The sequence below is a fragment of the Sus scrofa genome, chromosome 2 (genome assembly GCF_054392235.1).
Source record: "Sus scrofa isolate SSC_HxYL_T2T_F1_AM1 chromosome 2, Sscrofa_HxYL_maternal_Yorkshire_Landrace_v2.0, whole genome shotgun sequence".
Classification (NCBI taxonomy): domain Eukaryota; kingdom Metazoa; phylum Chordata; class Mammalia; order Artiodactyla; family Suidae; genus Sus; species Sus scrofa.
In genome coordinates this window covers 127,501,775-127,518,348 of record NC_139384.1, presented here as the reverse complement: position 1 = coordinate 127,518,348, position 16,574 = coordinate 127,501,775, and the positions used below count along the sequence as shown (strand labels likewise).

Sequence of the window (16,574 nt, the reverse complement as noted above, 5' to 3'; positions counted from 1 at the left end):
GTTTTGCTTTTTGGAACTTTTGGAATCTTTTCTGAATATTTTTGATCCATGGCTGGTTGAATGCAGAACCCAAGGTACAGAGCACCTACTGTACTTAGATCTAGTTTAGTGTAGGTCTTACATGAAGTGCTCATGAGACCTGGGGAGTGTGGGCGATTTAACCAACATGAGCTTAGGAGTCAGGCTGCCACTTTACTGTGTGTGAACCTGAATGAATTTTTAAATTTGTTTGATCCTCAGTTCTCTATGTGTGTTTACCTTTTTTAAAAAATCTCTATAGATTTTTTAGATGTGATTATACATATTTGCTGATCATAATGTCTACTACTGGTTTATAAGAAGATTTATCATGAGCTGATGAAGTTCAGTGCACCTAAGTGCATGATCCCTTTATAGCCCCTTTTGCACCAACACTAGCAATTTCCAATTAATTTGTATTTTCCCTAAGGAAGGCTCCCCCACAATTTATATATGCCCCAGGCCCCCACAAAATCTGAGTTTACATTTAGCTATAGATTGGGTGAAAAAGAAATGTTAATTTCTCTCTCCTTCAAATGCAGTGATCCGAAATTGTGTCCAACTTAGAGGCACTTAAATTTTGAAAAAAGAATTACAGAAATATTGTATGTTAGGCTGTGTAAATTTTATAAAATTAAGAAAAATTAGGAGTTCCCATCATGGTGCAGCGGAAAAGAATCTGACTAGGAACCAAGAGGTTGCAGATTCCATCCCTGGCCTTGCTCAGGGGGTAAGGATCTGGCATTGCCATGAGCTGTGGTGTAGGTGGCAAATGCAGCCCGGATCCCGCGTTGCTGTGGCCCTGGCTTAGGCTGGCAGCTGTAGCTCTGCTTTGACCCCTAGCCTGGGAACCTCCATATGCCTTGGGTACAAACCTAAAAAGCAAAAAAAAAAAAAAAAAAAAAAAAAAAAAAAAAAAGAAGGAAAGAAAAATTACAATTTCTACAATTTCCAAACTCAGGGAGGACACGATCTTTTGGTTATCTCTTTTAGTCTTCTTTATGCACATATGTAATTCATTAAAAACAGAAAAGGCTGGGAGTTCCTTTTGTGGTTCAGCAGGTTAAGAACCCACCTAGTATCCATGAGGCTGTGGTTGGATCCCTGGCTTCACTCAGTGGCTTAAAGGATCTGGCATTGCTGTGAGCTGTAGGTTGCAGATGAGGCTTGGATCTGGTGTTGCTGTGGCTGTAGTGTAGGCCGGCAGCTGCGGCTCTTATTTGACCCCTAGCCCAGGAACTTCCATATGCCACGGGTGCAGCCCTAAAAACACACACATACACACAGAAGAAACTAGTTGGTATCATTAAGCATATAGCAATCTGTATTTTCACATAATATTACATGATTTATGTAATACAGTTATATGTAATTCTAGAAATAAGTTATGTTTTCTGTGAATGACTATTTTTAAATTATATTTATTGAAGTATAGTTGATTTATGATATATTAGTTTCAGGTGTACAACACAGTGATTCACTTATATGTATATGTTCTTTTTCAGATTTTTCTCTTAGAAGTTCTTACAAAATATTGAGTATAGTTCCTTGTGCTATACAGTAGATCCTTATGGTTATCTATTTTATATATAGTAATGTTTATATGTTAATCCCAACCTCCTAGTTTATTTCTCTCTCCCTTTTTCTTTTCCCCCTTTGGTAACCATATGTTTGTTTTCTATGTCTGTGAGTCTCTTTCTGTTTTGTAGATAAGTTCATTTGTATCTTTTTTCTTAATCTTTTTTAGATTCTGCAAATCAGTGATATATGATTTTGTCTGGCTTACTTAATATGATAATCTCTAGGTGAATCCATGTCGCTGAAAATGGTGTTATTTCATTCTTTTTTTATGGCTGAGTAATATTTCATTATGTATATGTACACCACATCTTGTTTATTCATTGATCTGTTGATGGACATGTAGGTTGCTTCCATGTGTCAGTTATTATAAATAGTGCTGCAGTGAACATTGGGGTACATGTATCTTTTGGAATTATGGTTCTCTCCAGATTTATGCCCAGGAGTGAGATTGCAGGATTATATGGTAGTTTTATTTTTAGTTTTTTAAGAAATCTGCACAGTGTTCTCCAGAGTGGTTGTACCAGTTTACATTCCCATCAGCAGTGTAGAGGTGTTCCTTCTTCACACCCTCTCCAGCATTTATTATTTGTAGACTTTTTGATGATGGTCATTCTGACCAGAGTTAGTGATACCTCGTTGTAGGTTTGATTTACATTTCTCTAATAATTAGTGATGTTGAGGATCTTTTCATTTATTGGAAATCTATATGTCTTCTTTGGAAAAATATCTATTTAGGTCTTCTGACCATTTTTTGGTTTTTTTTTTTGGTTTTTTTGTTTTTTTTTTTTTTTTTTTTGCTTTTGAGTTGTATGAGCTGTTGGTATGTCTTGTAAATTAAACCCTTGTTAGTTGCATCATTTGCACATATTTTCTCCCATTATGAAGGTTGTGTTTTCAAATGTTTGTGATTTTCCTTTCTTTCTTTCTTTCTTTTTTTTTTTTTTTGTCTTTTTGCCATTTCTAGGGCCACTCCCACAGCTGATGGAGTTTCCCAGGCTAGGGGTCAAACCAGAGCCACAGCAACGCGGGATCCAAGCCATGTCTGTAACCTACACCACAGCTCACAGCACCGCTGGATCCTTAACCCACTGAGCAAGGGCAGGGATCAAACCTGCAACCTCATGGTTCCTAGTTGGATTCGTTAACCCCTGAGCCACAAAAGGAACTCCATGATTCCCTTTCTTGTTCGAAAGCTTTTAAATTTAATTAAGTACCATTTGTTTATTTTTAAATTTTATTTACGTTACTTCTAAGAGACAGAATGAAAAAGGTATTTGCAGTGATCTATATATTTTTAGCATATTCTTAGATTATGATCTGAGAGTGTGCTGCCTGTGTTTTCCTCTAGGACTTTTGTAGTATCCAGTCTTACATTTAGATCTTTAATCCTTTTTAAGTTTATTTTTGTTTATAGTGTGAGAGAATGTTCTAATTTCATTCTTTTGCATGTAGTGCTCCAATTTTCCCAGAACCGCTATTGAAGAGACTGTCTTTTCTCCATAATATATTCTTGCCTCCTTGTATAGATTAATTGACTGTAGGTGCAAAGGTTTATTTCTGGGCTTTTTAATCTGTTCCTTCTACCTGTATGGCTATTTTTTGTGCCAGTATCATACTGTTTTGATGACTGTAGCTTTGTAGTATAGTCTGAAGTCAGGGAGCCTGATTCCCTTAGTTCCATTCTTCTTCTGAAGATTGCTTTGGCTATTCAGGTTCTTTGCTGTTTCCATACAAGTTTTTAATTTCTTTGTCCCAGTTCTGTGAAAAATGCCATTGATAGTTTGATAGGGATTGCACTGAATCTGTAGCTTCCCCTGGGTGGTGTAAGTCACTTTAGCAGTATTGATTTTTCCAGTCCAAAAACAAAGTAATGACATTCCATATACATCTTCTATTTCTTTCACTGGCATCTTACAATTTTCAGAGTACAAGTCTTTTGGCTCCTTAGATAGGTATATTCATAGGTATTTTATTCTTTTGGATGTGGTGGTAAATGAAATTCTTTCCTGGAGTTCCTGTCATGGCTCAGCGGCTAACAAACCCAGCTAATAATCCATGAGAATGTGGGTTCGATCCCTGGCCTTGCTCAGTGGGTTAAGGATCCAGCATTGCCATGAGCTGCAGTGTAGGTCACAGACGTGGCTTGGATCCCTCATTGCTGTTGCTGTGGCTGTGGTGTAGGCTTGTGGCTACAGCTCCAATTGGACTCCTAGCCTGGGAACCTCCATGTGCCATGGGTGTGGCCCTAAAAAGAAAAAAAAAATTATTTCCTAATTTTTCTTTCTGAGCCTTCATTGTTAGTGTATAGAAATGCAAGAGACTTCTGTATATTAATTTTGTATCTTGCAACTTTACTGAATTCATTGATGAACTCTAGTAGTTTTCTGGTAGCATCATTAGGATTTTCTATATACAGTATCATGTGTCATATGCAGACAGTGACAGTTTTTCTTCCTTTACAATTTATATACTTTTTATTTCTTTGTCTACTCTGATTGCTGAGGAAGAAACACTCCCAAACTCATTCTATTAGGCCACTATCACCCTGATAGCAAAACCGAAGATACCACACACACACACACACAAAAAGAAAATTATAAGCCAAAGTCACTGATGAACAAAATACAAAAATCCTCAAGAAATACTTGGAAATAAAATTTAACATACATTAAAAAGATCTTCCACCATGATCAAGTGGAATGCAAGAATTGTTCACTATCTGCAAATCAATCATGTTTAATAAACTGAAGAATGGTGTTTTTGAAACTTCTCAAGCTCCTAAAGTGATTCTACTGTGCAGCCACCTAACCCCAGAAACTTAGCCCCAAGGCTGTGTCATGTTTTTTTCTGCTTACAGGGCCCAGGGTTTTTATTTAAAGCATTCCATTTCCTGTGTAGAGAGTTATATTTTGCAGTAATACTCATTATTCAGCATTTGCTCTACTGTTATTCCTTGAGGACATTTGCATTTGATGCCCTTTGGAGATTAGTTTAAATCATTCCTTATACTAATACTTAATACATTCCTATTCTGTACAAAATACCATGGTGCACATGATGAAACATACAAAATAAAAATCATGTGTGGCTCTTCCCTTGGATTCCTTTTTTTTTTTTAATGATTATTTTTTCCATTATAGCTGGTTTACAGTGTTTTGTCAGTTTTCTACTGTACAGCAAAGCGACCCAGTCACACACATTTACACCTTCTTTTTCTCAGTCATCCTCTCATGCTCCATCATAAGTGACTACGTATAGTTCCCAGTGCTACACAGCAGGATCTCTTTGCTTATCCACTCCAAATGCAATAGTTTGAGTCTCTTAACTCCAAATTCCCAGTCCATCCCACCCTCTTCCCCACCTCCTCCCCTTGGCAACCACAGGTCTTTTCTCAAAGTCCATGATTATCTTTTCCGTGGAAAGGTTCCTTTATGCCCTATATTAGATTCCAGATATAAGTGATATCATATAGTATTTGTCTTTCTCTTTCTGACTTCACTTAGTATGAGAGTCTCTAGTTCCACCCTTGTGGCTGTAAATGGCATTGTTTTGTTTTTTTTATGGCAGAGTAGTATTCCATTGTGTATATATCCACATCTTCTCAATCCATTTACTTGTCGATAGACATTTAGGTTGTTTCCTCGTCTTGGCTATTGTGAATAGTGCTACAGTGAACATACAGGTGCATGTGTCTTTTTCAAGGAAAGTTTTGTCCAGATATATGCCCAAGAGTGGGATTGCTGGGTCATATGGTAGTTCTATATTTAGTTTTCTGAGGTACCTCCATACTGTTTTCCATAGTGATTGTACTCCCTTGGATTCTTATAGTTAGGAATGGGAAAGGAGATGTACATACAGTGATACAATTCTGTGCCATAAAAGAGGTAGGAACAATGGAGGGAAGAGGAGAGTGAATTGATTCTAGATGGGATGGTGTATTACTTCATGGAAATGTATATTTAAATTAAACTTTTATTTGGACTAATAAGGCAATTAATAATCCCTTACTTTTTAAAAGTATTTCACAGCTTCTAAAATTTGTTCACATTTACACATTTGATCCTTACAACAGCTCTATAAAAAAAAGCCAAACATTTATTCTCACTTTACAGATGAAAGAGTAGCCACGTCTTAGAAGAGTTAAGTGACATCCAGAGTCATAGTGCTAGAAAATGAAAGATTCCGAACTTTGACCCTAGGTCTTCAGTCTCCATACGCTGGAGTTTTCTACTGTATTACATTATAGTAAAGGGGGAAAGTTCTGTGTTTACAGTGAGCTTTAGAAATGGCTAAGTGTTTAGCTTGATCGGACTGTTATTAGGATGCAAGTTCTGAAGTAGAGCTGAAGATAAAGCTGTCATGCAGTAGGTAGAATGATTATTCCCAGAGATGCCCAGCTCCTAATCCCCAGAACCTGTGGATATGTTAGATTATGTTCCAAAGGGAATTAAGGTTACAGATGAAATAAAATTGTAATGAGGTACCCTGAAACCAGAGAGATTGTTTTGGATTGTTGAGGTGGGACTATGTAAGAAGTGTCTTTAAAGAAAGTCCTTAAAAGCAAAAGAGAGAGGCAGGAGAACAAGAGTCAGAGAAAGATAAGGACAGCAGAAGCAAGGTCACAGTCCTGCAAATTGAGAAGGACTCAGTCCATCATTGCTAACTTTGAAGATGAGGGAAGGAGGCCTTGAACCAAGGAATGTAGCTGGTCTCTAGAAAGGGCAAGAAAACAAAGGGCAAGAAATCAAGACACCTTGATTTTAGCTCAGTGAGACTGATTTTGGACTTCTGAACTACAAAACTGTGAGATAATAAATTTTATTTTAAGATACTAAATTTCTGGTAATTTGTTATGGTAACCACAGAAAACTTAATGCATGTAGGAAGCCTTTTAGTGTAGGAAGACTAATTAACATGCCTTTCAGGGCACTCTACAGTTAAACTGCAAACTATCTCATTTCCACTGTCAGTAACAGAAAACCATGAAATGTTCTTGAGTGAGGTGTAAAAGTCTATTTTGATATTTGCTGATTAGAGAAGAGAAAGACTGAAGGGAAAAAAAAAAACTTAAGATTCTAAGAGTTCTCCTGTGGTTAAGGATTGGGCATTGTCACTGCAGTGGCTTGGGTTGCTGCTGTGGTGCAGTTTCAGTCCTTAGCTTGGGAATTCAAATATGCTGCAGGTGCAACCAAAAACAAAAAAAAAAAGAACAAAAAAACTCACTAAGATTCTATCATTGGTGCTAAGAATATTTCTTTTGAGAATCTTTGTTTTTTGAGGTATCACAGAACACATGGCTTGTATAAGACTATACATATATCTCCCACTTAGTTTATACATCGCTTAAAATCTCATTGCCTTTCCAACATTTCAGCTCCTTCCCATGTCCCATGAAATATAGAAAAGTTGGAAGAATCGGTCTTCACAACCAATTTGGTCTTTGAAATCTGACCCACTTTATTCTTCTCTCACACTTTTTTGTCATACCCTAACCAGGTACAGATCTAAGGACTGAAAGGTTTCTAAATGAATTGAGCTTTATTTGATTCCTTAGCACTTGGAGACAACTCACATTCACACTAGCACATGCTTTTTCAATACATAATTACTATTTTTATTTTTTTTAATTAAAAAAATTTTTTTTTTTGTCTTTTTGCCATTTCTTGGGCCGCTCCTGTGGCATATGGAGGTTCCCAGGCTAGGGGTCTAATCGGAGCTACAGCCACCGGCCTACGCCAGAGCCACAGCAACGCAGGATCCAAGCCGCGTCTGCGACCTACACCACAGCTCATGGCAACGCTGGATCCTTAACCCACTGAGCAAGGCCAGGGATCGAACCTGCAACCTCATGGTTCCTAGTCAGATTCGTTAACCACTGAGCCACGACGGGAACTCCCCATAATTACTATTTTTAAAGAAAAAACTTTCATTAATCTTTTTTTAGGCATAAATCTGTTCTGTTCTACTATATTTGAGGTTTCCAGTGAAGAAAGAGTTGAGTTTTAGAGCACAAGAATCAAGATTGCTGAATTCTGAGCACTGATTTTATTTCATTTTATACTTGTTGATATTGTTGCCCATATTTTTTTTTTGGTTTTTGAAACCACAAGTCTTAAATTAGACCCAACGTATTCATATCAAAATGGAATGCAAGATTTAGGGAGTTAAGAATCTTTTTGTTTCTTAAATAGATTTTATTAATTTTTTTTTTTTTTTTTTTTACATTACGGAAGGTTCAGAGGTTGGGTTTTTTTTTTTAATGTGAACTATGTGTTATATTTATAACATGAGTATTTATAAAAGTAGTCAAGTTAATCATAATGAACACAGATATTTAAAATCAAAAGCATGTTTATCATTGTCTTATAATAGTCTTAATACCCAGTTTATTTCTGTGTTAAATTTTGATCAGAATATACTTTTTTTCCCCCTGCTTTTTTAGGGCTGCACTGTGGCATATGGACGTTCTTAGGCTAGGGGTCAAATCAGAGCTAAAGCTGCCAGCCTATACTACAGCCACAGCAATGTGGGATCCAAGCTGTGTCTGTGACCTGTACCACAGCTCACAGCAATGCTGGATCCCTAACCCACTGAGCGAGGCCAAGGATTAAACCCTCTCTTCATGGTTACTAGTCCGATTCATTTCCACTGTGCCACAACGGGAGCTCCCTCGGAAAATACTTTTAATGCACACATATGATATTTGTGCCTGAATGATAATATTTTTAAATTTAAATACTTTAAGTAATATTTTTATTTAAATAGGCATGGCAGGAGTTATATTCTGAGATACATATAAACTTAGTAGCAAAAAGTAATTCTTCATTGACCTCTCAGTGTTTTCAAATTTGGTCCAGTACATTTTGATTGTGTATGTTTTTAATTGTAGTTTTGAAAATAGCTAAATAAATTTTTAATTAAAAAATTCAGGAGTTCCCATCGTAGCACAGTGAAAATGACTCCAACTAGGAACTATGAGTTTGCAGGCTCCATCCCTGGCCTCACTCAGTGGGTTAAGGATCCTGCATTGCCCTGAGCTGTGGTGTAGATCACAGACGTAGGCTCGGATATGGCATTGCTATGGCTGTGGTATAGGCTGGCAGTTGTAACTCCAGTTCAACCCCTAGCCTAAGAACCTCCAAAGGCCGCCGGTAAGGCCCTAAAAAGACAAAAAGACAAAAAAAAAAAAAAAAAATTCAAATCAAACTTTTGTGGAGTCTCTGAGAAAACTGGTTTGAAAATCTTACTGAAAAATTCAGTTGGAAACATTGTAAAATTGAAAGTTTTTAGATTGGCTTGCTTTTTGATTTGAATTTTTAGTGATTCATGAACATATAATGGTCATAGCTTTCTTTAAAACTTTATCATTTAAATCACTGACTAAGTTTTACAACACATGTAATAAAAATTTAGACAAATGTTTTGGCTAAAAGCTAGTTAACTAAAAACTTGAATCAGAGTATGAGTCAAGAGTAATAGAGTTGTTTCTGAGGGTACTGATCAGTCATTTTTAGGAGTTTCTAAAATGTATTCTTTGTTTAGGAGGGTACTTTTTTTTTCCAGAAGTTTTAGGCCTTATGAGAAATTATCTATTCTGAATTTGTCACAGTTGGTGACTATATAAATAATTAAGTCCTATTCACTGAATCATGCACTTTCAGTAAGAGAATCTTGAAAGCCTTTTGTAGAACTTAAGTCATCTTGACAAAAGAGATGTTTAAGAAGGAGCCAAATTGATTTTTGTTTCCTTCATTTCAAATATCAAGGGAAAGTGTTTCTAAATATATCTAAACTTTTAATATGTAATATATAATTTTTCTAATTACTAGTAGTATGTGTTCAGTATTCATTCAACAGATATTTAGGGGTGTTTGTTATCTATCAGGCATTATAATACAAAGACAAAAAATATCCAAAAGCAGAAAGGAAAAGCAGAAATCACTCCATAACCCTACCTTCCAGGGATAACCACTGGGAACATCCGCGTCTGTACCTCTATGCGCATTTTGCTGTGTTGTCTGTTCCTTCTCTAATTTGTAAAGATTTTAATAAAATGGAATTGCTCCAAATATGATATGCTGTTTAATAGTTTGCTTGCTTCTCTTCATGCTACTAATTGAAAAATTAAAAGATTATACTAAGTAAATTTTATTGAAAAACATGAAGTATTTTTAAATAGAAATAGATGACGAAAACTGATTTCCCTCCTTTTAGGCCAAAATGTAAATCCATTTTAAATTCTTGGCAATTTGGATTTTGTCCTTCTAACTCATACAAATTAGTAACTCAAGCTTCATTTTGTTAAATTTAAGTGAAATGCAGAATTTGCATTAAAGTATTAAATTTAAGTCTCAGATTGGTAGTGACAGCTTTTACTGTCTGGATCTGTTCCAAAACTGCTTCTTGGAGTTCCCATTGTGGCACAGCAGAATTGAATCCTTCAAGGAACCATGAGGTTGTGGGTTCGATCCCTGGCCTCACTCAGTGGGTTAAAGGATCTGGCGTTGCCCTGAGCTGTGGTGTAGGTCGCAGATGCGGCTTGGATCTGGCGTTGCTGTGGCTGTGGTGTAGGCCAGCAGCTGTAGCTCCAATTGGTCTCCTAGCCTGGGAACCTCCATGTGCCACAGGTGCAGCCCTAAAAAGCAAAAAACAAAAACAAAAAACAAACAAACCTGCTTCTTATATATCAACTCCTCCATTCTACATTTCTACTCTCACTTTGTGTGGGAAATTAAAGCACTGAGCCTTTAAGTGACTGAAGTCACGCAGCTAGTAACAGGAGCAAAGATTCATTTCATAGTTTGAGTCCATGATTCAGATCTCATCTATTCTACTGTATTGCCATCACAGCTTTTCTGGAAATGGTATTTTTAATTCAGCATAGTTGCATTGATTTATCTAAGAAATCATTGATTTGTAATGTAAAATTATTCCTTTTAATACAGCTAGTAGAAATTTTTTCTCTATGCTGCAAGCATGTAAATCTTAGCAAAGAGCAAATGAAATCTGATTTATTACCCACCCACCTCCAGGATCTTGTGCTAATATTTCTGCCCTGTGGACATCCCCCACCCCACCCTAATATGCTTGTCAGCTTCCATCAGTTTCAGTGGGTTGCCCGGAGATATATAGTTGGGCTGATGAGACATCCCCACGACCACTAGGTGCGGGCTAGGGCTCAGAGCTGTGGGGTGGGGCGGGTCTCAGTGTCCTGCAGCAGAGTGCGGTGTTCGGTGTTCGGGTCGGGTCTGGAAGCTGAGCCTGAAGCAGCTGTGTAATCCGCTGGATGCAGACCAGGGCGCGCCCCATTCCCGTCGGGGACCTGCTGATTGGCTGGCCGTGGGCACACGTGACCGACATGTGGCTGTATTGGCGCAGCCCGCCTGGGTGTCACTGGAGACGGAATGGAGGTGCTGCCGGGCTCGGAAATGGGGTAGGTGCTAGAGCTGCGATGGCCCGGCTTGCTGCCTTGGGAAGGGGGAGGCTATTTTCTTGTGCACTGCCTAAAACCGGTGGCCTTTCCTTGGCACAGACAGGATCTCCTGCCACATGCCAAGCGAGGAGGCAGGGGCGTCTCCCCCCCTCCCCCTACTGCAGCACAGGAGATGGATTTCCTGTGCTCCTGATCCAGGGTTTTTGACAGAAGAGGAAGAAGGGGGGAGGGGTAGGAGTGTTAAGGGGAGCCTGGTGAGAAAGCTGTTTTTGAGGTTTGAAGGAGGTTTTGTTTTTATAATGCCTGTTGACAAGAGTTGGAGTGGTATAACAGTATCTAAGGAAACGGGTAGAGGACAACAAAGAATGGAGCATATTCATGGCGATGAGCAAAAGCTCTAACCCATTGAAATGCTTTTTTTCCTCCCTGGCCACAAGGACACATGCCCTGGTAGCCTTGAGAGTGGATACAAAGCTGCTCCTGACGGCTGATGTGAACCTAGTGGAAAGGGCTACTTGGGAAAGGAGGAAGAGGAGAAGGCAGGTACTGCAGAACTTGAGTGGTGGTTTTGGTTGATTGGGGAAATTTTGGTCACCAGAGTCTCTGCTTTTGCAAACCTTCTAAGTGAATTACCTGTGAATAGGGTGGCAAAAAGATACCAGTGTCTTTGTTAGTTATAAGACGCAAGGTTGGTGCCTTTTGGCAGATGACTGCAGCAGTGCTTTTCTCCCTCCCAGGCTGAAAAGATAACTGCAGAGGAATAAGAACCTTTGCAGCAATGCTAGTGGGAGAAGGCTTATTTACAAGAAGCCATAGTTTGTAATTGGAACCTTAAATAGAAGAAAAATTATGTAGTTTTTTAAAGCAGAAAGAATATCAGGCTGTGAATGTTTTGACAGTGGAATGTATCAGGCTCTGATTCTCCATCACAAAAGATGCTCAAATTCTTTGCTTTAACATAAATCCTATAGGAAATCTTAATAAATTATGTATGAAGCAGTGGATCTTTTCCTTTGTTAGTATAGCTTTATGCTATTAATTAGTTTATTCAAGAGTAAATCACTTTATATGTCTATTACATTGTGAAAAATTATTGTGATAAATTATTCATAGTCTTAATATTTAAGATCTGTATTCAGTAATTTTATATTACAGTTCGGTCACTTTTAGATGTCATTGAATAAAGTCTGTAGGCAAATATTTCAGATTAAAGCACTATGATCTTTTAGATGTATGAGTGAGCTCACTCATAAGATACACTCTTGATATAGTGTTTTCATTGCACTATTTTTTTTTGTTTCTTTCATTAAATGTCTAAATACATGTTTTCAGATTGAGTACAATTTTAAATGCCTTATCTTTATGCATATTTATGGTAGCCAGTTTGTCACACCTCCCTCCTCTCTGAACAGGATGGCAGTGGTTTTGTTAAAGCCCTCCAGGATCAGTGTCTGTTAAACAGTGTTTATGTAATAGAAAGTGTTGAAAGAACCTATAATTTTTGTTTCCGTATTTTTTTCAAGATAATAAAGAATTGCAATTGAATAAAATTAGGCCATGTAATGTTTTCACTGATAAATAAGCACTTTTATTTACTTTAAAAACAATTTTTGCTTTAAGAATTATTTCGTCATGGGTATCAGGGTTAATAGTTAAGATTTTTAAAAAATCTGATGGAAACTGTACCTAGAATGAAAGATGCGCATTTAATTTTCAAGTGAAATTTGATAGTTAATTCCATTCAGTTCTTTGAACTCCAGTTAGTATAGTTTTAGAGAGTGTATAGTTCTTCTTTTTTTACATAAATTAGCTCATTTTACTGAACAGCTCAATTTAGCATTATTTTCACTTTCAATATTAGATTATTCCTAATTGTGTATGTTGTGACTTTATCCAAGGTCATGTATTGTATAAGGAGGGAAAGAATGTAAGTCTTCTAACTATTTTGTTCTAACTCAATGATTAACTGTTTTATAATGTCGCTTATTGTATAACATACAAAATAGTATATAACTGGTTACTTGAAAAGCAGCAGAATTCACTGACAAATCATTAAATGAAAAAGAAATCTTGCTTGGTTTTGAGTTTTCAGCTATGGTATAAGGATGCTTTGTAAAATACCTGATGGCTAAGCAAGTGGAGATGCATCAGTTTTCATGACATTCATAACATACTTTTTTAAGATCATCTTATTAATCATATGAACACTTCTATGAAATAGAACAGCACTAAAATAAGAAAAATTGATTTCTTTTTCCTTATGGTATGAAATAGCTAATATAAAACTGTATTGTTGGCTTTAGTGGTCTTTGAAATTATTCCTTGTTAAATTGACGTGGCCAGAATTGAGCTATTAAGGAATTCAAAAGTTAAATATTCGTTAAGTATGCCTGTGAACTAAATCAAAGCTGTTAATTGCAGTCTTTCATGTATTGCTCTGTAGATTATTTTACCATTTCTCTCTCTCTTTTTTTTCTAATTTCTCATAATTTAACCAGTCTTTTTACATTAAGTGTTCTCTTTAATTTTGGCCTCCCCTCTCCCCTCTCTCTTTTTTTTGTTGGGGGGGCTGCTATAATCTGAGTGAAACTTTACACAACACACAAGATAGAATAGGGCATTATAATGACGTAGAAAAACTGAGTGGTGCTTGAGGAAATGTATTCACTATATATTTAAATACCTACTAAATGCAAGACCTACAAAAGGTGCTGAAGAGTCAAAAGACATGGAAACTAACCTCTAAGAAACTTACAGTAGAACTATGTGGAATATTATTGTTGTTGCAGTGAAAATACTGATTGTTTTGGCTACTCCTAGGATCTTTAAAAGATTTATATCATCTAAAAATGTCTTCTAACTTAAAGGAATGTGGTGGTTTGCTCTTTGAAACACCATGCCTTGTAAAATCTGCTTGGAATAGCAGATAATTCTAAAAAGTAAATTACTCTTGAAGTATTAAGTGCCCTGAATGTAAAATGAGGTTAGATGAAGTGATATCTGGATTTTCTAGCTCTAATAGTCAACAGTCTATGGTTCTTGATTTCTGTAAGGTCATCTGTTAGCAGGAAAGGTACATAGACCATCTTGTTTTGTTACAGGTAGCATCTTACATATCTTGTAATAAATATGTTCTTGAAAATTGTTCTTGTAAATCAAATCATGGCATCATTAATCCATACAAGTCAAGCCTTCTCTCTTTTATTCCCATGCCCTACTCCCACTCCCCTTCTAGGCACTCATTCACATGTTTTCTCTTTTTTTTTAAAGTTTTTATTTATTTATTTTTGGCTTTTGTTTTTTTTGTTTTTTTGTTTTTGTCTTTTCAAGGCTATTCCCACAGCATATGGAGGTTCCCAGGCTAGGGGTCTAATCTGAGCTGTAGCTGCTGGCCTACACCACAGCCATAGCAACACAGGATCCAAGCTGAGTCTGCGATCTACATCAGAGCTCACGGCAATGCTGGATCCTTAACTCACTGAGCAAGGTCAGGGATCGCACCTGCCACCTCATGGTTCCTAGTCAGATTCGTTTCCGCTGTGCCACAACGGGAACTCCCACATGTTTTCTTAAATACCCATTAATTCTTGTGAAATGTTTTAGCATTTTGTGTCTTTTTTTTTTTTTTTTTGTAGTAGTTTAAGAGGGGTTTTTTTCTTCTTTTTTGGCCACCCTACAGCATATAGAGTTCCCAGGCCAAAGATCAGATCCAACCACAGTTGTAACCTACCCTGCGGCTGCGGCAACACTGAATCCTTTAACCCACTGTGCCGGGCCAGGGATTGAACCTGCGTCCTGGCGCTGCAGGGACACTGTTCATCCTATTGTGCCACAGCAGGAACTCCAAAGAGGGTTTTAAAAATTGTGGTAAAATATACATACATAAAATGTACCAACTGTGAACCATTTTTTTATTTTATTAAAGTATAGTTGATTTACATTGTTTTGTTAGTTTCTGCTGTATAGCACAGTCATACATATATATATTCATTATTTTTCTCATATAATCTTCTCTCATGTTCTATCACAAGTGAGTGGGTATAGTTGCCTGTGCTATACAGCAGGACTTCATTCCTTATCCATTCTAAATGTCATAGTTTGCATCTACTAACCCCAAACTCCCAGTCCATCCCACTCCCTCCACCTCCCCCTTGACAACCACAAGTCTCTTCTTGTCTATGAGTCTATTTCTGTTCTGTAGGTAGGTTCATTTGTGCCTTATTTTAGATTCCACATACAAGTGATAGCATATTTTTTTTGTCTTTCTCTTTCTGACTTCATTTAGTATGAGAATCTCTAGTGCCATCCATGTTGTTGCAAATGGCATTATATTTTTTCTTCTTTATGACTGAGTAGTGTTCCATTGCGTATATGTACCATATTTTCTTAATGCATTCCTCTGTCAATGGACATTTAGTTGTTTGCTTGTCTTGGCACTAGTTGTGAATAGTGCTGCAGTGAACGTAGGAGGTGCGTGTATCTTTTTGAATGAAAGTTTTGTCCAGATATATGCCCAGGAGTGGGGTTGCTATATCATATGGTAGTTCTACATTTCTCTGCAGAACCTCCATACTGTTTTCCATAGTGGTTGTACCAATTTACATTCCCACCAACAGTGTAGGAACGTTCCCTTTTCTCTACATCCTCTCTAGCATTTGTTATTTGTAGACTTATTAATGATAGCCATTCTGACTGGTAGTGGTACCTCATTGTGGTTTTGATTTTCATTTTTCTAATAATTAGCAATGTTGGGCATTTTTTCATGTGCCATTGGCCATCCATATGTCTTCTTTGGAGAAATGTCTAGTTAGTCTTCTGCCCATTTTTCAATTGGGTTGTTGGTTTTTTTTCTTTTCTTTTTTTTTTTTTTTTGCTGTTGAGTTGTCTGAATATTTTAGAGGTTAAGCCCTTGTCGGTTACATCATTTGCACACCTTTTTCTCCCATACCAAAGGTTGTCTTTTCATTTTGTTTATGGTTTCCTTTGCTGTGCAAAAAGCCTGTGAGTTTGATTAGATCCCATTGGTTTATTTTTCTTTTTATTTATGTTGCCTCGGGAGATTGACCTAAGAAAACCTTTGTATGGTTGATGTCAGAGAATGTTTTGCCTGTGTTCTCTACTAGGAGTTTACGATGTCTTGCATGTGTTTAAGTCTTTAAGCCATTTTGAGTTTATTTTTGTGCACAGAATGAGGGTGTGTTCTAGTTTCATTGATTTACATGCAACTGTCCAGTTTTCCCAGTGCCACTTGTTGAAGAGACTCAACTGAACCATTTTTAAATGTGTATATGTAGCATAGTCCTATGGCACTAAGAACATTCATATTGTTGTGAATGTATCATAGTCCATCCCCAGGTCTTTTTCACATTGCCCAACTGAAACTCTGCCTGTTTAATACTAACTCTCCTTTTTCTCCTTACCCCCAGTTCCTTTGGAGAGGTATCACTGGATCATAGGGCATTTTTTTCATATTGCTATTGTAACAAATTATCACAAACTTAGTGTTAAAATTAACTCAAATTCATTGTAACTCTGGAGGACA

At 37.1% G+C, this 16,574-nt stretch overlaps 1 protein-coding gene across 47 annotated transcripts in view; it reads left to right on the top strand.

Annotated features, from left to right (window-relative positions):
* APC (APC regulator of WNT signaling pathway) overlaps nucleotides 1-16,574 on the top strand; it is a 324,590-nt gene that overhangs the window by 223,143 nt on the left and 84,873 nt on the right. For 7 of the 47 annotated variants that reach the window (XM_085009331.1, XM_085009325.1, XM_085009305.1 and 4 more), the window contains exon 1: nucleotides 10,995-11,032. The exons of 28 other annotated variants lie outside the window; for them this stretch is intronic. Coding sequence is in view for 8 of the 19 variants with exons in the window: in XM_085009303.1 (XP_084865429.1) it covers nucleotides 11,411-11,575 (165 nt within the window). In the remaining 11 variants the exon portion in view is untranslated. Of the gene's footprint in view, nucleotides 1-10,754; nucleotides 11,033-11,260; nucleotides 11,576-16,574 lie in introns of those variants that run through there. 12 more of the 47 variants (XM_085009321.1, XM_085009301.1, XM_085009332.1 and 9 more) reach the window with 3 other exon arrangements.